The sequence below is a fragment of the Doryrhamphus excisus genome, chromosome 9 (assembly GCF_030265055.1).
Source record: "Doryrhamphus excisus isolate RoL2022-K1 chromosome 9, RoL_Dexc_1.0, whole genome shotgun sequence".
Taxonomy (NCBI): Eukaryota; Metazoa; Chordata; class Actinopteri; order Syngnathiformes; family Syngnathidae; genus Doryrhamphus; species Doryrhamphus excisus.
Genome location: NC_080474.1, coordinates 5447767 through 5469046, shown reverse-complemented (window position 1 = coordinate 5469046; position 21280 = coordinate 5447767). Strand labels below are relative to the sequence as shown.

General features: G+C 38.1%; 1 protein-coding gene and 1 long non-coding RNA gene across 7 annotated transcripts in view; one reads left to right on the top strand and one right to left on the bottom strand.

Annotated features, from left to right (window-relative positions):
* Window positions 1-283: 283 nt before the first annotated feature.
* Window positions 284-21280, bottom strand: part of cps1 (carbamoyl-phosphate synthase 1, mitochondrial) — a 46884-nt gene continuing 25887 nt past the window's right edge. For 2 of the 6 annotated variants that reach the window (XR_009131669.1, XR_009131673.1), the window contains 10 exons: window positions 20125-20199; window positions 19322-19420; window positions 18580-18639; window positions 17364-17476; window positions 15149-15278; window positions 14630-14751; window positions 8492-9286; window positions 8325-8390; window positions 5556-8192; window positions 4050-5468 (listed from right to left, as the gene is read on the bottom strand). Coding sequence is in view for 1 of the 6 variants with exons in the window: in XM_058082322.1 (XP_057938305.1) it covers window positions 14638-14751; window positions 15149-15278; window positions 17364-17476; window positions 18580-18639; window positions 19322-19420; window positions 20125-20199 (591 nt within the window). In the remaining 5 variants the exon portion in view is untranslated. Of the gene's footprint in view, window positions 409-4049; window positions 5469-5555; window positions 8193-8324; window positions 8391-8491; window positions 9287-13251; window positions 14752-15148; window positions 15279-17363; window positions 17477-18579; window positions 18640-19321; window positions 19421-20124; window positions 20200-21280 lie in introns of those variants that run through there. The other 4 variants (XR_009131670.1, XR_009131671.1, XR_009131672.1 and 1 more) reach the window with 4 other exon arrangements.
* The window catches only part of LOC131135904 (uncharacterized), a 28200-nt gene continuing 19662 nt past the window's right edge, over window positions 12743-21280 (top strand). The window contains exon 1 of the long non-coding RNA XR_009131674.1: window positions 12743-12960. This is a non-coding gene — a long non-coding RNA (uncharacterized LOC131135904). The remainder of the gene's footprint in view (window positions 12961-21280) is intronic.

Sequence of the window (21280 nt, the reverse complement as noted above, 5' to 3'; positions counted from 1 at the left end):
GATTTTGCATGACACCTTGAGTATGTGTGTGTGTGTGTGTCGCAGCATCTGTTTGTTTCTTACAGCAGCACGCTTCTGTTTGAATAAGTCACTAGCTCTATATGTGTACAGAGTGCACGTATAATTGCAGGTGTAAGGGAAAGCTGGAGACACAGGTTGACAGAGGGACGCTCTGCTGATTTCACATGACAGCATGTGCGGCAGGGGTGCGGAAATGTCTTTCTTGGCAACACACATGTAACATGTGTGCCTGGTCGGTGGTTTGCGACTCACCAATGGTGGCGCACGTGCCAGTTAGCAGCAGCAGACAGGGTCGCTGAGCCATGCCAAGCTCCTGCCAATGCCTCAGGCCTCTTTCAGGCTGGGAAAACAGCCACTAGCAGGTAGAGGTGAATGTCTTTCACTGGTCTGAAAAACAATTTTAGAGTCTGACAAACAAGTATTGAAGGAAATTACCGTCGACGTGCACTCAAAACTATGTAGACACTTCAGGAAGGGATTGTTTTGGTTAGTGTCCATAGCAAAAAATGCACACAGCAATTTGTATGATGTATGTTGTACAATGTCGGTGAAAAAACATGAAATGTCATTTTGTAATGTAATTTTGGTTCAATTGTTCAGCCATTCTTTTGTCATAATACTTAGACTACAATCCAATATAATAATAATAATAATAATAATAATAATAATAATAATAATAATAATAATAATAATAATAATAATAATAATAATAATAATAATAATAATAATAATAATGATAATGATAATGATAATGATAATGATAATAATAATAATAATAAAATAAAAATAATAATAATAATAATAATATAATAATTACCAAAAATTACAACTTGACCTTGGTTTGTTTGTTTCTTATATTATGACTTTTAAACAATATTGTATTTTTTTATTTCATATAACTCTGTGCTACTAAAATTATATATATTTTTCTTCATATTATAAGTTTATTCCCATCAAACTACACCTTCTTTGCTGTTGATTTAAACGTTCCTTCTTCTTTTAATTATGACTTTATTGCCATCATATTTTAGCTTTATCTTTGCAACATAATAACTTTTTGCAGAACTTAATTTTCCAAAAATGACAATTGTATTTGTTGTTTTGTTTTTCATAATATTACCAATTCAATGCTACTGAATTGTCTTTATTTTTCCTCATAATATTCTCGTAAAATTAGGACCTTTTCTGGTAGATTCTGACTTTTTTTTTATCTTAACGTGATATGATATTTTATTCTTGTAAAATTACTGCTATTTTTTTTGCATATTTGCTGTTGCTTTTGTAGAAAGTGACAAAAAATAGAAGCCGCGGGTGAAGAGGGATCATGAATGGACACCCCTGCTCTAGCGCAGAGCACTCATCATTCTTCCTCATTGATGATAAGAATCCAATACAAATTGAAAACCTTTCAATTGTGTGGCCATTGACTACTTCTCCCACAACTATGCCGTCCCAAGAAGCAGAAAAAAAGACAAAAGAGTCGAAATAGCCTTTACACATCTTTTATTGTTCATTTTTTATTCACAGATAATTGTGAGTTTTTCTTCAGCATCTACTTCATGTTTAGTAATGACTTTATTATGCTGAATGCTTGTCCTTGAATACGGCTCTCATTTTGAGTGGTGATGTGCTCGTACTGTACGTGCGCTGCTTCCTGGCCTCCAGTGGCGCATCGGGAGGCAAAAGCTGTGTTTGGTTCCTCACACGTACTGTGTTCTAATTACCACTAACAGCCTTGAGCTGGCCTCGTCATTAGAGGGAATTATTCTCAATCCAATCACCTATTGGTTACGCTATGCTACTGAAGCCCACAATCTGTCCTCATCCAGTGGCTAAGATTACTTGAGACGTCTGCTGCATTGCAAAGAATGAATAGTGTGACAGGAAGAGAGAGGGGGGAGGAGGGGGGTGCGTTGGGAGAAACTTAGGAGGGGAAGGCTAATTAAAATGTTGTAAGGAAACTTTTCATTTCCTGCACTGTGACTCTACATCAACCATACTTTAAAGACCCTTAGTTGGAGTCAGAAGAAAATAAAAAAGACAAATTTACTCTGCTCTGGTGGCTCACGTTGGGAACTTATAAAAGAATGAGTGGTGAGTCCGGGATGAATGTGGTCTCCACGGAGTAAATTATAGGGGATAGTTTTGGGGGAAAATGACTAACTGGAGAAACGATGCAGCAGGGGTGTCCAAACATTTTCCCCCGAGGACCACATACTGAAAAATGAAAGGATGCAACAGCCGCTTTGATGATTTGTACAACCAGACATGTAGATAAGCTAAGACGTTACATATATTTCGATAAAAATGTCCATTTCAGCTTTGTGATATAGGTGAAAAAACATTATTACTATGAACGTTAGACCTTACTCTTTTTTCCCCAATTTTTGCTGCTGTTTTTTTTTTTATTTTAAATAAATAAATAAGCTTGTTGCCATAATATTTTGACTATATTCTTGAAGCATTATAATGTTTTCCTCAATGCAATTTTCCAAAAAATTACTACTTTTATTCATTGTTTTTGTAAATACTATTACAACTTTTCAAAATGTCTTCAACTTTATGTGACAAAAATATTTTCTCATAATATTTTGACTTTATTCTTCCAAAATTACTTCTGATTCTTCCAAACTTGTTTAGTTTTTTTAGTGTGCTTGTTAAATTATATGTCTTTAAATGACATTATATTAAATTACAACAATTTTTATTATATTTTTTTATGGTATTTATTTAGTTTTAGTGCCGTGGGTCAATAAAAAAAACTTTAGACATCCTATGTGTTAAGGAACCTTAGCTGAAACCTAAAAGTAGATTATTTAGCAGTATGTAAACTTCTGATCAGGACTGTTGTGTATGACATAAAATGTTGAGACCAAAATCTTTCTATATTGTATATGCTGCAAGAATATTAATCATCACTTAATAATCTCCATCTTGCTTTTTTTGTGTCCTATCATGCTATTGTCGATTAGTGCATGTGTGTACTGCAGCCCTCATACTGGTGGTAGGGGGGCTGTGCAGGAAGAGAATATGAATTACCTGATAGGCGGGTGCTGTTCCGCTTGGCAGACTGCTGTCAACACAGTGAGGATGGATGAGGAAAGACAGGGCACAGAGAGATGGGACTTACAGCTCCATCTATCCATTACATATTCCCTTACTTCCTCCATCTTCTTTGGCTTACTCTTACTTCTAAACCTTTCGTCATCACTTGTCTGAAGTTCGTGTCTGATTTCAATTTTGAAACTTGCTTTAAAGGTTTTCTGTCCCATGGTCTAACTCTTTTAAAAGCAGGCCGCTATTACTATTATTATTATTTACTTTATTTGGTAGTTCTGGTATGAAACCTTGGTTTTCATACATCCTTAATTTTGTTTGATTCGGTTTTCTGGGAAAATCTTGGGGCAAAATTGCGCCTCTATTATCTTGCACTGACTCTGTTTTTGTATAGTATTGCACTGAACAAACTATTATGTGGTTACATTGTCAAGTCAACATGTCAGAAAAGGAGTAGGAAGAAGCAGAACTCTATACCCATGTTTATTAGTTTACTACTGATAATAGCACCAGAACTTTTAGATGTCGACACTTGCAATATTTCACTGGCTTCACACAATATATAACAGTGTATGAGCCTTTTGCTTTGACTCTCAGCGAAGGTGGTCTCATCCAACGCATGAGACCCCCCAGTTTGTGGCATAATTGGCTGCAGGTAGCTATGGCTACCTTTAAAAAAAGAGGGACGGCTTTAAAAAAATCAAAATTGCAATGTCAAAAGGCACTAATACACCGCTTTGCGTATGCTTTTCATTGTTTAAATTTAAGTTTAAAGCAGAGCGATTGTTAGACAATTGTTAGTTCTGCATTATCAAATATTAGGCTGCCATAATTATTGTACCTTGTTGGATTTGAACAGTTTATGATACATTGGTACCTTGGCTTTTGTTTGCCCCCAAAAAACCAAATAAATCATTACTATTTCAATCAATGGCACCTCCGGCTATTTTTTTTTCTCATTTAAGTCCTGTTTCCCTTTAATTTTCAAGCCATTATTTTTGCGTTTATTTATCTCTTCCCCTTTCGTCCTTCGTGCGACTCCAATGCCAATAAGCTGAGGCAGCGGTATCAGGAGGAGCACCCATGCAGGGATCCATTAGGCAAAAATCAATTTCACACAGAGCCAATTTCATAAATATGGAGTATGGTCCCACCTTTAAGATATGCCTGACTTGCTTTTAGAGGGATATACAAAACCATAAACAACAAGTCTCTGGAATGATAGCTTGATTGAGTGTGTGGGCATGGACCTGATCCATAACAGCCACTGATGGACACATAATGATAGAGTCTCTGTCATGCAAGGACCAATTGTGTTAAGTAAAAGGCAAAATTTCAAACAAAAAAATGCAACTTTGGATAAAACGGAATGTGGCTCAACTGAAATAGCAACGATTACCCGGGAAAATGTCATTTTGAGTTCATGGGGTCAGTGGAGAGCTTAAGCAGAAAAAAAATGTCCTCGTTTTAAGCAAGGACAAAGAGGGGCCATTGGGTGAGGGTTAGCGGATTATACAACGCAGTGGGGGCGGACCTGAAATGGACAATCTGGGGTTAAGCTTCCACCATGCTGCTGGGTGGTTGATATGAAAATGGTCAAATTCATTCTTTCACAAATTCAGCTTTGACATATGTGAGCCTGGAGCTCTTTATCAAATAAATAATCATCACTTCCATGACTTATTATTCTGGAATTTGAAAAGTCCAATGCCCCGTAGGTTGTACACTTTGAATTGTCCTAATTTGACAGACAAATAGTCTCTCAGTCATCAAGAATATCCCTCAAAGGGAATAACTGTGTGTGTTTAGCTTTTTATTTGCCTTTTTGTGTTTTAAGCCATCTTTGTCAACAGTCACGTCTTAAATCAAGGTGGAAGAAATTGGTGTGCTTGGGTACATTTTAGCTTAAATCAGACCCCCTGTAACTGATTGACACTAACCAAGGTTCCGCTGTATATATATATAATATATATAATAACGAAGTAGCCTAACAAATCATACCAACGTTGTGCAGTGTCACTTCAAATTATCCTCAAGACTTCGCTCCCTGTCTTGTCTTTCAGATTGGAAGCATCGTAGATATGAAGTGTCAGTCAAAACACTATGATGCAAGTTGTTTCTTCCCATTAGTGACCTTCTTTTGGCTGTGTAATATTGCATACTATTGCACCTACAAAATGAAATTTAGAACTCATAATGACATGATTAATGTTTCTATGCCCTTATTTTATAATAACTTCCTGCTCTGTTACATTTTGTTTCTACCTACTTTTGCTTACCTGTTCCAATGCACGTGTTCCTGATTTGGTCTTGATTATTTAGTTCAGATGGTGGCATCTTTCTTTGTTGGAGCATTGCCTCTGTTACTGTCCTTAGTTAGTATCCTGTCGCTGCACAGCAGTGATATATAAAATATAAAATGTAAATATACAATAATACAGTTATATATAAATATATAAAAATGTATACATTTTTACCTGCAATCGGGTCTCGTCTCTCATATTCTGCTCTTCTTCTTCTCTTCTGGTTAGCTTCCAGTGCTTCTCAAGCGTCTTACCCACTCTAAGCCTGCCACACATCTTCTCAAACCCATCCTGGCAGGAGCTGGAGTAGCCACTTTCTGCACCTGCTCCATGGTCGTGCTCCAATGCTCTCCCACGACCTGCAGCGGTCCATCTCCAGTCCCTCGACGGCCAAGCTTCCAGCGGGGTCCTCTTCCCATCGTCTCCACCTCGCTCACCGTCCTGGCCGTCTTCCGGAAGGCTTTCGCTGTTGGCTTCACCCACCAGACCTGCTGTTCAGGATGACCCCCGGAGGGTCCTGTCTCCTTTGCCACACTACAGAGGGTCTCCCTAATGGCTTCGCCTCACATGCCATTCTGGACGTCTACCAGAGGGGTCCTGCCAGGTCCACCATGCACACTGTCTTTGCCGTCTCCCGGAGGGGTCCAACCTCCTTCTCCACACTCACTGTCCAGGCTGTCCCCCAGAGGGGTCCCACTGACGATCCACCACCAGTCCGCCCATCACCCATCCCTCTTTGAATTTGGACTTTTTAGGAAGCCTGGGATCTGGCCTTAAGGGGTGGGTACTGTCACGAGCTGGGATTTATCCTGCGTGACCGTTTGGTTTCTTTTTCTTTTTAATCCCTTATTTTGTAAGGACTTCCTGTTCTTATATATACAGATAAAATGTAGTTTTATTTTTATTTTTATATTTATAAAATCAATTTAAAATTTCAGATTAAGCCTAAATGCACTATAACCTTTTATGGGTGAATTTAATTTGACCTCCTCTATCAGATTTGAAATAGACTTGTCCCATCTGTTCAATGCTTCAGTACTTTTTGTACAACTTAAAGTCTAACACGGTGTGTGATCCATGAATCAAACAATAAATGTCTAGCTGAAATTAGAATTGGTATTTAAACAGTCATGTTAGATATTATTATTATATGTATAGCTCGGTGTATTTCATGACACCACCTCACATAGCACAACTAGAGTTGCACAAAACACATGGATAACACATAAACAAAAGTACTAAGAAAAGATAGTAATTAACATACTTAAACCCAGTTTGAGTCAGACGCTCAGACACAAGCTTAACTTTCAGTTACAGACTGAACACTAGTCTAGACTAGAACACTCAGTATCACAGAGTGTCATCAGCAGGTTGGAACAGAGATACAGAGAGACTGGAAGAGTCACAGAAACACACACTTGGTGTCTCGGTGTCTTGGTGTTTCCCAAATAATTCTGAGCTAAAATAATATTTCATGCCATACATAATAAGTGAAACTGGATTGAGAAATGCAAAAGACTGGAGGCTTGGGGGCTTTGGTTAAACACCTGAAAGGGCCTTTACACGACTCAGCATGCTGCCTGTGTAGTCAGTCAATAAGATGCTGTTGGCTAATTGTCCATAGGGCATGTAATCAATACCGTTTGTTACTACATTATCAAGAGCTCATTTTCTGCTCAAGTTGTGAAGCGATGTTGCTGCAGGCTTAGAATGTTGTTGCTGTTGATTTCTTTTTTCATCACAAACACCCTATTGCTCAGTTATTGCTTGATTGTGCATGACACCAGGATTTTTGCGAACGTTAGAATGTACCGATAGATTCAGATTGGCTTTACAAACTGTGTGAATGAAAATGATTCCTTAATTATTCCTTATGCAACTGGTGCCAGTTGCCACTACTGGTGACACTTAGTATTGCTGAATATTGAGTTGACAGTGGATGAGTGGTTAGCGCGCAGGCCACACTGCTAGGAGACCCGAATTCGATTCCACCCTCGGCCATCTCTATGTGGAGTTTGCATGTTCTCCCCGTGCATGCGTGGGTTTTTCTCCCGGTACTCTGGTTTCCTCCCACATTCCAAAAACATGCTAGGTTAATTGGCGACCCCAAATTGTCCATAGGTATGAATGTGAGTGTGAATGGTTGTTTGTCTATATGTGCCCTGTGAATGAATGAATGAATGAATGAGTTGACAGGCTGGGCTCATTGCTCATAGCTCAATGCCTAAGGCAATTCTCATTTGGTGCACCATGGTTCAAGCACCGATGAGAGTGAGGTTTAGGGGGATGAGTATAATATGTGCCAGCGAGTGAGGCTGTGTGGATGTTTGTTGGTAAACCACACTGTTTATCACCTTAAGAATAAAAGTTTGGGCTTTTAGTTGGATGCCTAATGCTCTCAAGACAAAAAAAAACTGTGGACCATCGTTCAAGCCCTGGGTCATGACATAAATGAGAGTGAGGTTTTAGGGGGGTGACTGTAATGCATGCGGTGCGGATTTACGTTGGTAAACATCACTCTCGGACACATTAAGAAGTTGACAGTCTGGGCTTTTTAGCTTGCTGCCAAGTGCTCTCAACTCTCATTCTGAAAACCCTGGTCCGAGCCCAGGCGGAACATCAGTCATGGATGTACCTCACACTAATTTTTTTGCCATTCTCTGCAACTCAGTGACCTCATAGTGGGTTACAGCTAAGTGCATACCATTCTTGGTTGTTTCCACTGAGACAATTTCATTCTTTTTTCAATTTGGTGTGGCCTGCATTCTTCACTAATCTCCTGCAGTGCGAAACCAACGACACATCTGTGGTCTGGAGAGATAGAAAAATAGAAGTAGGGGAGGCGTGTCACAACCAATGATTATTAAAGACAGGGATTAACTGTGTTGTAATGTGGGCTAATCAGTGAGAACTCTTATCTAATTATGGTCTTTGTCTACTCACTCAAGCAGCCATTAGCCCTGTGGGCACTGCTGCCACTGTGAGACTGTCATACCTGCTATGCTCTAACTGCGCACACACACAAACACACATACACATCAGTGCTACCAGTTATAAACATGTTATTGTTGTTTTTCGCTCTGCAGTTTAATTAATTTAAAAATACCTACCTCCTACACTTTTATAATCACAGAGGACTTCTGCAGCATTGATGGTGGTATCTAATCGTGCTGCTGCAAAAAAAAAAACAACAGATTTTCGCAGTCGCATAAAGAAAGATCGCGATAACAATGTTGAGGAGTTTTTCAAGGGGAGGTCAGACAGATATTTTCAGAAAAGAGAATTGGGATCAGAGCAAACAGTGGCCTATGGTGAAATATTTTCTTGGCCTAGATTCACATCAAAGATGCCCACTTATGCAACAGAAACAACATCATGCTTTTCATCAAAAAAAAGGAGGGGTCTTGAAATTAATTGATCAAGCTCGGTGTCAGTCATTCTCTGAAGAGGAAACTGACAATTTAATTTAAGTTTCAGTGTACTTGTGCTAATTAGTTTAAATATTTCACAGTGTTGTTATTACCTTTGCTGTGGGAATCCCAAGCGGTTCAGTGACATAAACAGCAATTGGGTATTGTCCCTATATAGTTCTCTAATTAGCCGCTCTATTCACATGGCTTATCTTTAAAAAAGGACCTAAAGCACTCACTCATCTGTGTACTTCTTTAGCTCAGGGCCGGCCTATACAGAAAGCACAGATAAAACAGCTTTTGATGAACAAAGTGAAAGAAATGTTGTTTCCATTAAAGCAGTGCGTTGGACGAAGGCCGAGCAGGCAAGGGGCAGGGGTACTTTCTGTATCAGTGTTGTTCTGTTCCCGCTAACCTCTACTTGCTAGCTCATCAGAGAGAAGGTTCTCAATAGACTCCAGTTGAGTGCCATTTTGGAGCCTTTACTTTAAAGCGCTGTAAAGATGAACATACAGAAATAAAGCATATCAATTAGGACTTATATATGAGGTACAATTTCTCTGTGACATTCAACATAAACACATTACATGTGCTAGCTCAATGTTAATTTACATTGGAAATACCATGAACATGCTAGCGTTCTAGCATGTTTAGCATTAGCCATTTACGTGGTGATTTTGAACACCTCCAAATATGACAACTAATTATATATTTACATTTACTACGTGCAACTATGTGGAGCTTGCATGTTTTCAACTTAAATTACTTGGCGTCTTTGAATGCAACTCTTCATGGGTCATTATAAAAGCTGTGAAAGTGTGATTCAAATGTTGTGGTACTTTTAAAGCGAATAGTGTTCGGCATATAGATTTTTAGACACTGATGGAAGTAAATTTTCAGTTCATTTGGAGCTGTTAATACATACAAATATATTTGTAATTGTGTCTTGTCATTCTTTTTCATCATTTGTCTTTTTGTCCATAAAATACAGTAATAATGGGCATACCTAACACATAGTTGCAAATGGTGATTAATTATGACTAATTTGGTGTAAAACTGTGATTCATTTGATTACAATTGTATACATTTTTTCCTGTTGTCTATGGCCTGTTTTCACATCCTGTCCTGGATTTTTTCAGAAAGTGATAAAAAATTAGTGATGTGCACTGAAATATCGATATTTTCAATACCAGCTCTTCATGCTCTAAAACCGATTCTCAAATCAAAATATTGATGCTTTTGATACTTGAAAGTCACAACTTCATGTAACTATATAGGGCCCATTTTTTTCCCAAATATATTGGTTACATTTCAAAACTTAACTTTGTTTTCTTCCTTTAGAATGTGTGACTTTCGGTGTAGTATTTTGGTAGTACTTGTCCAGTCGAGGTGGAGTGGTAGCAGTTTGGTCATTGTATCGATTTTCTATCCATACACAGGAAGCATACTCAGACAACTAAATGTATTATAAGTAAGGCATCTTTGAGTAATCGTCAAGAATCATTTGAGTATCTCATTGCTTGGCCGAGTGTCCTGGTTTTTGGTAACCAAAATATGGTCACCCTACAAAACGTACGTGGCAGATTATGTATCCCATTAGCAACAGCAACTTCCTGCAGGAAAAAAAAAACTTCTGCATGACAGAAAACAATTAAACCACTGCATTGAAACATTTTGTATTGGCTTTTTTTGTCTTAGCCATGTGTCATGAGAAGTGGCAAACAGTACAGTTTACTTCACAATAGTAATGTTTAAGTGAGACAAACTAATTATTAAGGTTGTGTTTTAATTACAAATGCTGTGAATCCTTCTGTATTCACCAATACTCAAATAACTAAAAGAGAACAACAGCAGAGAACACATTAGTACACCGAATAACAAGTGATGTTAATGGAAATACGGATACATTTATCCTTTCCATTTGAGCTATTCTGGTAATGGTTTCTTCAATGTTCTGATATTTAGTGGGTACATTGGATTCATAGTCCTAGTTTTCATTTAGAATTGTCACTCATAAAGACTGTCAGAAGTTGTAAAGAATGTTCTAAATTTAGCTGGATACCAGGAAAAAAAATCATTAATATCAGAAATAACTAACGTAGAATGGTATTGTTATCATAGTGTCAGTGCAGAAATATTTTCTCCTTAAAGTAACTATTATTACATCTCAATATGCAAATACTTTCAAAAGACATGTGGTGAACATAACCTGTCAAACAACAGGTAACTCCATCGCAGCAGCATGGTAACGCATTATTGCAACAATTTCCGATCACAGATGGTGACTCAAACTGTTTGATGGCGTGAGAAACAATTAGGCTACACAATGACTACAGGAATGAGAAGCCATCATAGCTAATGGGGTGATGTCTTGCTGTCACAATGGTATTTAACACACACCACGATGGGGTGTGTAAAGAGCAAAGAACTCCGACTCGGCGGAGTCTTTTTAAGCACAATGTTTAAAGTAGATTCATTTGTGTGCAAAATGTGAGGGTTTGCTTAAACCGGTTGTACGGGCTCCTGTGGTCGGAAACACGAGAATGCAAGAAACGCATGGACGTGTGACAAGGCTTTTCAAGCCGTAGATTGGCCCCAGACCAGCCATAGAGGTCACATCAAGCAATTTTTACAGGCGCTTGTGTTTTTTTTCATGTCTTCTTTGTGCGTCGTCTGTAGGGCCAATGGGTGTCTTGTGTACGTTTTGCCCGTGTCAGGTTTGGGCAAAATGGCAATATTTTTATGGGTCGCACTTTTGTGTTGGCCACCACATGTGCACCCCACATACTAACGTTCACATATTTCGTACATCCTTCATGTGGGTCAAGATCTTACTTCTTCATGGTCACCCAACTATGAATGCAGGAACACCAAAACATTGACCAGCCAAAGAAACTGTAGGTCCATTAGTGACCAAGGCTTTAGCAGACATTTACCATTTAATAGAATGTCCAATGGAAACCCAAATAATTATGACGCATTTTCACTGTGGCACATTGATCTTTTTTTGTTTTTCTTCAATCCCTGTATTCCTGCCTTTTCCAGGATGATTAATCTGTTTTTCAAGCAGCCATGTTTTGATCCCCATCTCTGTCAAAACCTGCTCACGAGCTCAGGTCTATAGTGAATGTTACCATGGTGATATAATATCAAAAGGTGGCACATTCTGTGACTTTGAAAATCTCAGACTGAACCTGAAGCTTCACTGACCAAAGGTTGCTTCATGCGTGTGTACATATTTCATAACAGCACTGCTGTGATGCAGGTGAGAAGAGTATAGAAAGTTTTTCCTTTGTTGATTGATTTAGGGGTGAAATGGTATGTGTTTGTATTTTTTGGTATGGAGCCTTTGCTTCCATACAGCTATGTACCGATTTTCCACGCCTGTGTACAGAGATCGAGGAAAACAGTACAGTATGGGTACGCAGGGGCTCGAAAGGATGTGCCCTTCCTGCGGATCTATTCAGTTATGGTGCCTGCAGAACACCTGACATTTTCACATATGCTAGCGTGTCTTTACTGGCTTATTAATTGACAAAATAATGAATGATAAAATGTTGTCGTATCATACTTTGCTCTCTCAGGTTACTCTTGGAGTTCTTTAAAGGTCAGGCTTGCACATTTTGGAGTGACCTTTTATTGTGGCCAGCCTTAGGTACACCTGTGTAATAATCATGCTGTCTAATCGACGTCTTAGGATGGAAAAGTGCTCACTAACACTAACAATATTTGAGAAAGATTTAGGTCTTTGAGTTCAGCTCATGAGAAATACGAGCATGCGTTTAGATTTCTGTTGAGTCTAAATATAGCTTGATTTTTTTCCTCCCATACCCAAGATGCTTGTTTTAGTTGAAAGTACTACGCATCATTGGCCCTTGGATAGAGAAAAACAAATTGCAGCAGAACCACAGCTGATTTACAGATTGCATTACCCACAATGCAACAGAGCCTTTAGTGGTAAGTTTAGAGTTTCAGCCTCCACTAATGTAGCCTCCAGCTGCTGGCCTCAAGCAAAGAGGAGAGGCATTGCTTTTGGGGGCTGTGCTCATGTCAAATCATTCCAACTCCATACCGCTTTTTTCATCTGTCAATCACGGACTTCTCTACTGACCTTCGGGCATCACCTGGAGCTGGCAAGTCATAAAAGTCCTTCAATAGCGTCTCACCAGGTAAAAGGCTTTTAAGTGCAAAATGTTTTCCAAGATTGTGCTCAAAAACATCAGAAAATATTCCCATTTATTAGGACTACACTACACTGCAAAGTCAGAAAGTACTCTGAAAGTACTTACTCTGAAAATCACATTCTTAATATGCAATTACAAAAGCAAACATTTAGGCATGTTTATGTTTATGTGATTTTATCAGTCTAAAGTCGTACATATTTACATAAGGCGTACAAAAGGAAGGCTTTATATTAACATTAAACCAGGGGTGTCCAGACTTTTCCATCATGACCACATAGTGAAAAATGAAAGGATGATTTTTTAATAGGCTAAGACGTTAAACACAGTATATCAGCTTTATGATATACGTACATAGGTGAAGTATGATCTTTGATCTTTGCTTTTTGCTACAAAGACTCAACAATATACTCGTTTGCCATCAGCATTTTTTACCCGAGGACTGGCGCACACGTCTTGCCATCCCAATGAGAGCGGACATAGTAACTGTTGTCACTGTATCTATACCGGTGTTGGTGATGGAAGTAGCATAAATATGTGTATCAATGCGCCTAGAAAAGAAGTTCCTGGTGTGTTTTAAATCATCCAAATACTGCTACTATTAAATGTTATTGTCAGTGTACGTGTTAATGCATGATCACAGCATGTATATCAAACGATGCAACGTTGTTCAAGGGGTTTTTTCAAGGCTTCATAGTCAAAATAGGTGTATCCCAATAACATGTATTGTTAGCTAGATCATATTAACTAGTTTTCTCGTGTTATAATGCACAGAAAAGGGAAATAAATACGTTTCACATAAGAATTGCTAATAATGGGCAAAATTCCCCTCAAAGTGCAGTTCCCGTTTTGTTCGTCTTTGTAGAACTTCTTCTCTAAATGCTACTAAAATGGCATTATTTTTCCTCTTAATTATAGTAGTGTCATTCTTGTAATTGTATTTGAGACTTATTTCACGTTAATCAGGAATCTCTTCATCCCCCATGCGTCGTAGCTTTACCAGGACCTTTCTGCTTTTGCGGGAACAGTTTTGGGAAGACCCCATACTGTTCCATCATGAGTACACAATCCTCAGTACACAAAGCAAGGTCCATAAAGGCATGCTTAGAGTCCGTGGATGAGGAGTTGGACAAGCGCTTTATTGCAAAATCAAAAGGAGCTACTGTCAAGCTGTTGCCATGCCAAAACAACACCAGCAAACTCCACTGCCCTCTCTGCATGAAGCCACGCACACAGTCATCACCGATGTCATATTCACAGATACTCCGAAATCACAGTGTTTTAACAGTACAGTACACATAACTAGCAGATCCCTGATCTTCTGAAAGTGACAGTAATAATCTTGCAGTGTGCTCGTGTCACACCTGGCCACGATTCAGTGCCATCAAACTCACAAAAACAACCGTGCTTTAGGTGTTAATTGGAACCAGGCTTATAGTGTCCTATACAAAAGTACAACATGTTGCTTTTTTAGAAGGACATGTTAGAAAAGGCTAAGTAAGCTTGGAAGATGAGCAGGGCGAAGCAACGAGTACCTTTGAAACCAGCCAGAAATGATCATTTTGGTCAAAGTATCTGTTGACATACTGACTCCCTATGTGTCGTCCTGACATATAGGAATCAGATAAAATTTGTACAAAAACAAAAAGCACAGTACTTGAGCTTCTAGCCTTGCTGCCCGGATCCTCTGTGTTGGCTTTCTCTCTGCCTGTAGTGGAAGAGACTGGTAGAGTCCAGCTCACTCGCATAGCAAATTGCCTCAGCAAATAGTTTCACCACCTACAATGCAGAGAAAACAATCACAGGCAAACCAAGCTTATTTCAAGTCATCAAAACATCTAAGAACATAGTGTAAGAATATGTCACCAAATCACATCCATACCAAACACTTAACAGACTCTGACTAAACAAGATAACCAATATAAGAGATCATATATGGTTTATAAATTAAAAATAACATTTTGCACGGTGTATGTGCATGCATGTCTGTCCAGGCTGATCAGCTACATACCCCCCCACTGCCTGGCCCTAAAGTGTGGTGCACACTGTAACTATTAATTAAGGTAAGGAACTTTACTACAAATGAAATAATTAACACCCTGTTCTGACTCTTGCATCTTCCTAAAAGGAAACAATGTAAAACATGATGGAAAAAGCTGGAGTGTAATTTTCTGACCTGGTAATTAGTGATGAGGGGTACGCCATGGTCAACAGCCATCCTGCGAATGAGGAAGTTATCCTTCCAGTGGAGTGTATTGTTGGTAGGCAGGTTCACTACCAGGTCAATATGACCCTCGCTGATCAAACTATAACATCAAAAGAAGTCTCAGAGATCAGAAAGTCATGGTGTAAATATGCATACCGTCCAACCTCCAAATTCAGCATCTAAAGTCGCAATAAACATCAAATCGCACGTCAGCACAGACCTCAGGTCAGCCGGCAACAAAGGATTATTTCTGTGTAGCTTAAGATTTTGGATCGAACAAGCATGATAAGGATGACCCCTACAACTTTGTGTATGCATCAGTAGGTAAGACCTTGTTGGAAGTTTGTTGTGGCGCTTTTTAATGTGTATGCCTGATTAGCTAAATAAAAACACTGTTCACATTGCTTCTGGCACAGCACAGGATTGAAAAAAAAAACAATTAACTGCTCATTTTCTACACAGGTGTTTGCAGCATCAGTTATTTTTATGATGCTATGTTATGCCTGGTGGACTACAATTCAAACAGATGCATAAAAAAACAGCCAATATGAAGACTTTAGCTGCTGTTTTCATTAGGAGATTGGAATCTCTTGTGCCACGTAAACAACACATTGTTGTTAATCCGTTAAATGGGTGAGTTTAATGAGAGTCCAATGCGCCTTACGGAACTACACGTGTTGCTTAATTTGTTCTTTAAATGCTTGTTACCTAATTCAGCTACCTTGCAGTATTTTTCTTTTGGAGTATTATTCTTACTCTACCACTTTGACATTTTAATGCAGAGTGACGTGAGTGGTCTGAAGGACTGATGACAGGGACAACACAGGTCAGAGACCTCTATAAAGTGTCGGCCTCCGTGCCACCTCACACAGCTGATGCCATACACATTCATGTGTGTGTGTGTGTGTGTGTGTGTGTCGATGTTCTAATCCTTGCACAAGCTCATTTCCAAACAGATGGTCTCACTGTAGCATGGCCATAACATCTTTGTGGAGGCATTGCCCTAAAAGTAAAGTAACCTTCAGGGTACATCAACATTATTACACAGCTACCAACTTTAAAACTTCCTTTTTCCTTATTGACAACTAAAGAAACAGCGACTGTTTGACATTGGTTTATTACATACTATTTCATATTCAAGTGTAAACATTAAAGTTGAATTGTCTAATAACAATTACACAAACATTTACTTTACTCATTTAGTATTGTTTATTAAAAATGATAAGAAAAACAATTTATTACAATATAATATATCAGAATATTTATAACAATTATATCACTAATTTAGTACTTTTTAAATGAAAACTGTATATATCCTAGCATAGTGGACGAGTGGTTAACATGTAGGCCCCTTGGGCATCTCTGTGTGGAGGTTGCATGTTCTCCCCGTGCATGCGTGGGTTTTCACCGGGGACTCCGGTTTCCACCCACGTTCCAAAAACATGCTAGGTTAATTGGCGACTCCAATTTGTCCATAGGTATGAATGTGAGTGTGAATGGTTGTTTGTCTATATGTGCCCTGTGATTGGCTGGCCACCAGTCCAGGGTGTACCCCGCCTCTCGCCCAAAGACAGCTGGAATAGGCTCCAGCCTACCTGAGTGAAGGTAAGTGGCATAAAAAACGGACTGATATGTACTGATATGTATGTACTGTATAAATATTTTCTTATTATTTAATAATAATAATATTACTCTCATCCAGGCAGTTATTTGGTTTACCTTCGAGACTATTTAAACTCCATCATTTTTTAAATTCTAATGAAAAAACTAACTACAATGTATAAAAGAATAACAATTCATCATTATTATTTAATAATAAAGTAAATCTAGTCCAGGCACCTTTTTGGTATCCTTGCTAGACAGTTTGACATTGCTGTGATGTTGCTGTGGTAGAAGACTTTCCATATTTATCCCCAAATGCAATGAAGTGGACTTCTGAGTCTGCTGCTCCTTCTTTGATCTTGGCAGCATATAAGAGAGATAATGAAGGAGGTTTGCCCTCAGATCTCAGCATCATATGCTGATCAGATATCCTAATTTGGAATTTAAAGAAGGTTTACTTATAACTTTAGCACCCCTTTGGGGATGTTTGGCTCCACTTTTTACAGGCAGACTTTGTTTTCCATATTGCTAGTGCTACATACAGTAAGTGACTTCAGTATATAAGAAAAGAATGCTTCCCAACCTCTTGATACTGGGCAAACTGGTTTGTCCTCCATTCTCAGTGGGCCAAGCTACTGGAGTGGCCGGTACTTCATTTGCGCATAGCCAAGCCGAAGTGGCTTCAGTAGCATAAAGCTGCAGGACATCAAACAGCAAAACCCATTTAATAGTAGTAAGATACATAGGCACACTGATTTATGGTTTTCAGGCAGCAGAGTCCATTTTTTTTCCAGAAAGACCAAACATACTGACATACAATGATGCAATGGCCATTTTGATATTTTGTAAAGCATCACATATAGATGGGATTATTTTTCCTCATAATATTTTGTTGAAGTTTTTCTTAAAAATTATGACTTGTTTGAGTTAAATTACAACTTTTTCTATCTTAATATTCAGACTTAACTCCTGTAAAATAATTTTCCCCATTGTTGCTTTTAATTATTTGATTTTTTTAAATTTACTTTACCAAACCACCAATCAATAGTTTCAGAACGCTCCAATTTCTCTGGAGGAAAACCTTGATTTTTAAGTGTTAAGATGGTATGTCTCTCTTCCGTTGTTAATTCTCTTTTGTCTTGCTATTTTAATTACTTTCTCCAGTACAAAGTGGTTCAACTGATGTTCACAAGTGTATAGTACCAAGTGTATAGCTAATAGCTATAGGTTAATTGGCGACTGCAAAATGTCCATAGGTATGAATGTGGGTGTGAATGGTTGTCTGTCTATATGTGGCCTGTGACAGCTGGGAAGACAGCTGGGATAGGCTCCAGCACCCCCGCTACACTCGTGAGGATAAATGGTAGAAAACGAATGAATGAATGAACGTGGAAAACTTCGGGTGTTCTAAAACTGAGGCCACAACACAGGGCCACACTTTGGCCACCCCTGGATTAAAGACTACATTTGTTCAAAACAAAATTCAACCAAATGCAAAAGTTACACAAACGATACAATAACCAAGTCAGTGTATAAGAGATTGTGTAAGAGCTGACTCAAAATTTGCCATATTATATATATATATATATATATATATATATATATATATATATATATATATATATATATATATATATATATATATATATATATATATATATATATATATATATATATATATATATATATATATATATATATATATGTATATGGTAAAATCCATTGAATAGATTCAGTAGACAGTGAAGGAAATTTGGTCAATACATGAAATACATGAAGATAAAACTTTCAGTTCATACCTTGAAGCCATCCTCTTTCAGTTGATAGGCAGTGGCCAGGAAATGAGGTCGAAATGAATGCTGTGGGGAAAAAAACAGACATGTTGAACTTGCTGCGTTCTAAAGATGTGATAGCTAAATAATCCCCTAAACCAATGTTAGTGTTGACAGACCTTTGTCAAATATTACTAAAGAAGTTTCATTCATCAATGATGGACTTATTTTGCCAAGACCAAAAAAAGTAACTGTTGACCAAACAGTTTAACCTTCACGCCAGAATCTTCCACTACTGACTAGACCCAGGAGGTAAATTTGCATCGGTACTGCTGCTGTGTTCTGGATCTGTCAGCCATGTTGGGCTGTGTCTGTGACCCCAGGCATTTGCCTTGAAGTGGACCACTTCCCCAAGGGTGCCAATTACACAGCTTTGTAATGAGTGCTTTGTTAAAGTTGGATTAGTCAAACTCACAGTTTGACAGTCCAGTCGTGACAGCAGGATTTAATTACTCGTGTATGTGGTGACATGAAACAGTACAGAGGCAGGCTTTTTGTCAGTGTTTTTTTCTTTTCAACACATTAAACCATTAATTATGATTCTACAGCTGTTTAGAGAAGCTCAGGCTGGTTAAGGGTACCCTATGTACGAGAGTACAGTTCACATATCACTATTATGGAACTATAAAGAGTACCTGGTCGCTTAACAGTTGAAGGCCACCTGTTAGTTATACATACAACTAGTTATACATAGTCGAAGATGCCTCACCTGAATCCCAATTAGCACTCCCTTCTGTGGAAGCTTAAAGCCTGTAGAAAGCATCGCCTTTAGAAAGGCTGAATAAATGTTTGGTCCAAAACAGGCCACCTGCAAATTCAAGAGAATAGAAATTACTTATATGCTTATAGATTGTGGGAAAAAAATTGTTAAAAAAATGTAAAGGCACAATCTTAGTGAACCAGCCATGAAAATAGTTTTTTTCTTTTTTTTTACTTCCAGCTATGCACAAATTACAGTTGTATCGAATAAATATAGTATCAGTTATCATATCGGTATGGGTCTGGTCTTGGTAAGCAGAAAGTTATGGGCATCGATTAGAAAAAACAATCGTGCAAAACTAATCTGAAGTATAATCAGGGTCTGCAGGTTTCAACAAGTTAAATTTAAAACCTTTTTAGGATGATAATGAATACAATTTAAGACTAATTTCCATACTGGCAAAAAAGTACAAAAGACATGACGATATTAATCTAACACCAGAAACCAAAGTTATAACTAATATTAGCTCCATAGTGTAATGTAGTTATGGTATATTGTCCTCAAAATCAAAACAAAACTGAAGTGTATGCATTTGTTTTTAATAAAAATAAAGTTGACACATTTTACAGCTTTGAAAATCATGTTTGTAGTTTTTTTAAATACACTTTAAAAAGAATTTAAGACATTATACAGCCACAAAATTGCATTTTAATCTTTTTAAGACCCCACTGGTACCTTGTATAACATGTAGTTCAACCTGACAACAAACAAAACGGGTGTAAATAACATGTAGATACTTAAAAGAGACATACTTCTCCAGTAGAAGCCATCTCACAGCGAAGTACAGGATCTGCATCACTCAGGCGGGGCCAAGAGAACATAGGTGCCTGTTGGGGAATAGACACAGTTTTTGTTTTTTTCATTGTTGCTATCGTACATTTTAGTGACTGTGAGCCTGTTGCATTCTTCATAAAGAAACTTCTTAGCTGTCGTGCACAGCAGAGGACTTTTACCAACACAGGCAAATGTCATATGGCATCACATATAAAGTGGTATATGGAGTTGCTCTGTGTAAAAAGCCCCATACCATCACTGAAGAATTAATACTGCTTGCCGCTGTTGATATGGCCTCTAGTATGACTGATGAAGCAAGAGCCAGTAAAAGAAAAACTATCACCTGTCAAACAGTAGTATTTATTTATGAGATGTCAAAAGACATTGAGTAGCACTCCTTAGTTTACAATATAGAATATATGCCCCCTTTTGCACACTATTGCAACATTCAGATTTAAAAAACTTGAAAAATGTCTCCATGAACAGCATACAGAAAAAACAAAACCCCTGTGTCTCCATTATAATGGTTAGTGTTGCAATTTTGTAATGGCGTGTCTCTGGCAGCACAAAGCCCAATACACAACAACAGACCTTCCCCATCTCCATATCCCCACTAACCGCCTACGCCTTAGAGACAGAGGAATTGTGAAAGCTCCTCGACAATTTTATCTCCGGGCACCAGCCAAGCTGAAGAAAATAATAAAGTCAAACATTTCCACTCCATATTGTGTCTGACAGCGAACACAGTCAGAGACAGAAGTAACAACTTTTGAACAACAATACAAGTGCCTGGCAAGATGAATATTTTAGCATCCCAACGATGATAAAATTTAATATATGAATAAAAAGTGCATGGATTCTTCACTTTACATGCTAATCACATACATCACATGTACCAGATAACTTTGTTACATTAAAGAACAATGATAATGAATGACAGAGATTCTGAATTGCGGATTGGACTGACAGAGCATATCCTTCACAGAACAGGTGGCTGTCGGACTTCACTAAGAACCAACTACACTCCTGATCAAAATTTTAAGAGCAGTTGAAAAATTGCCAGAATTTACATTATGCTTTGTTGGATATAAGGAGCTTCAAAATGCAAAATAACGAATGGGACGAATGAGAGTG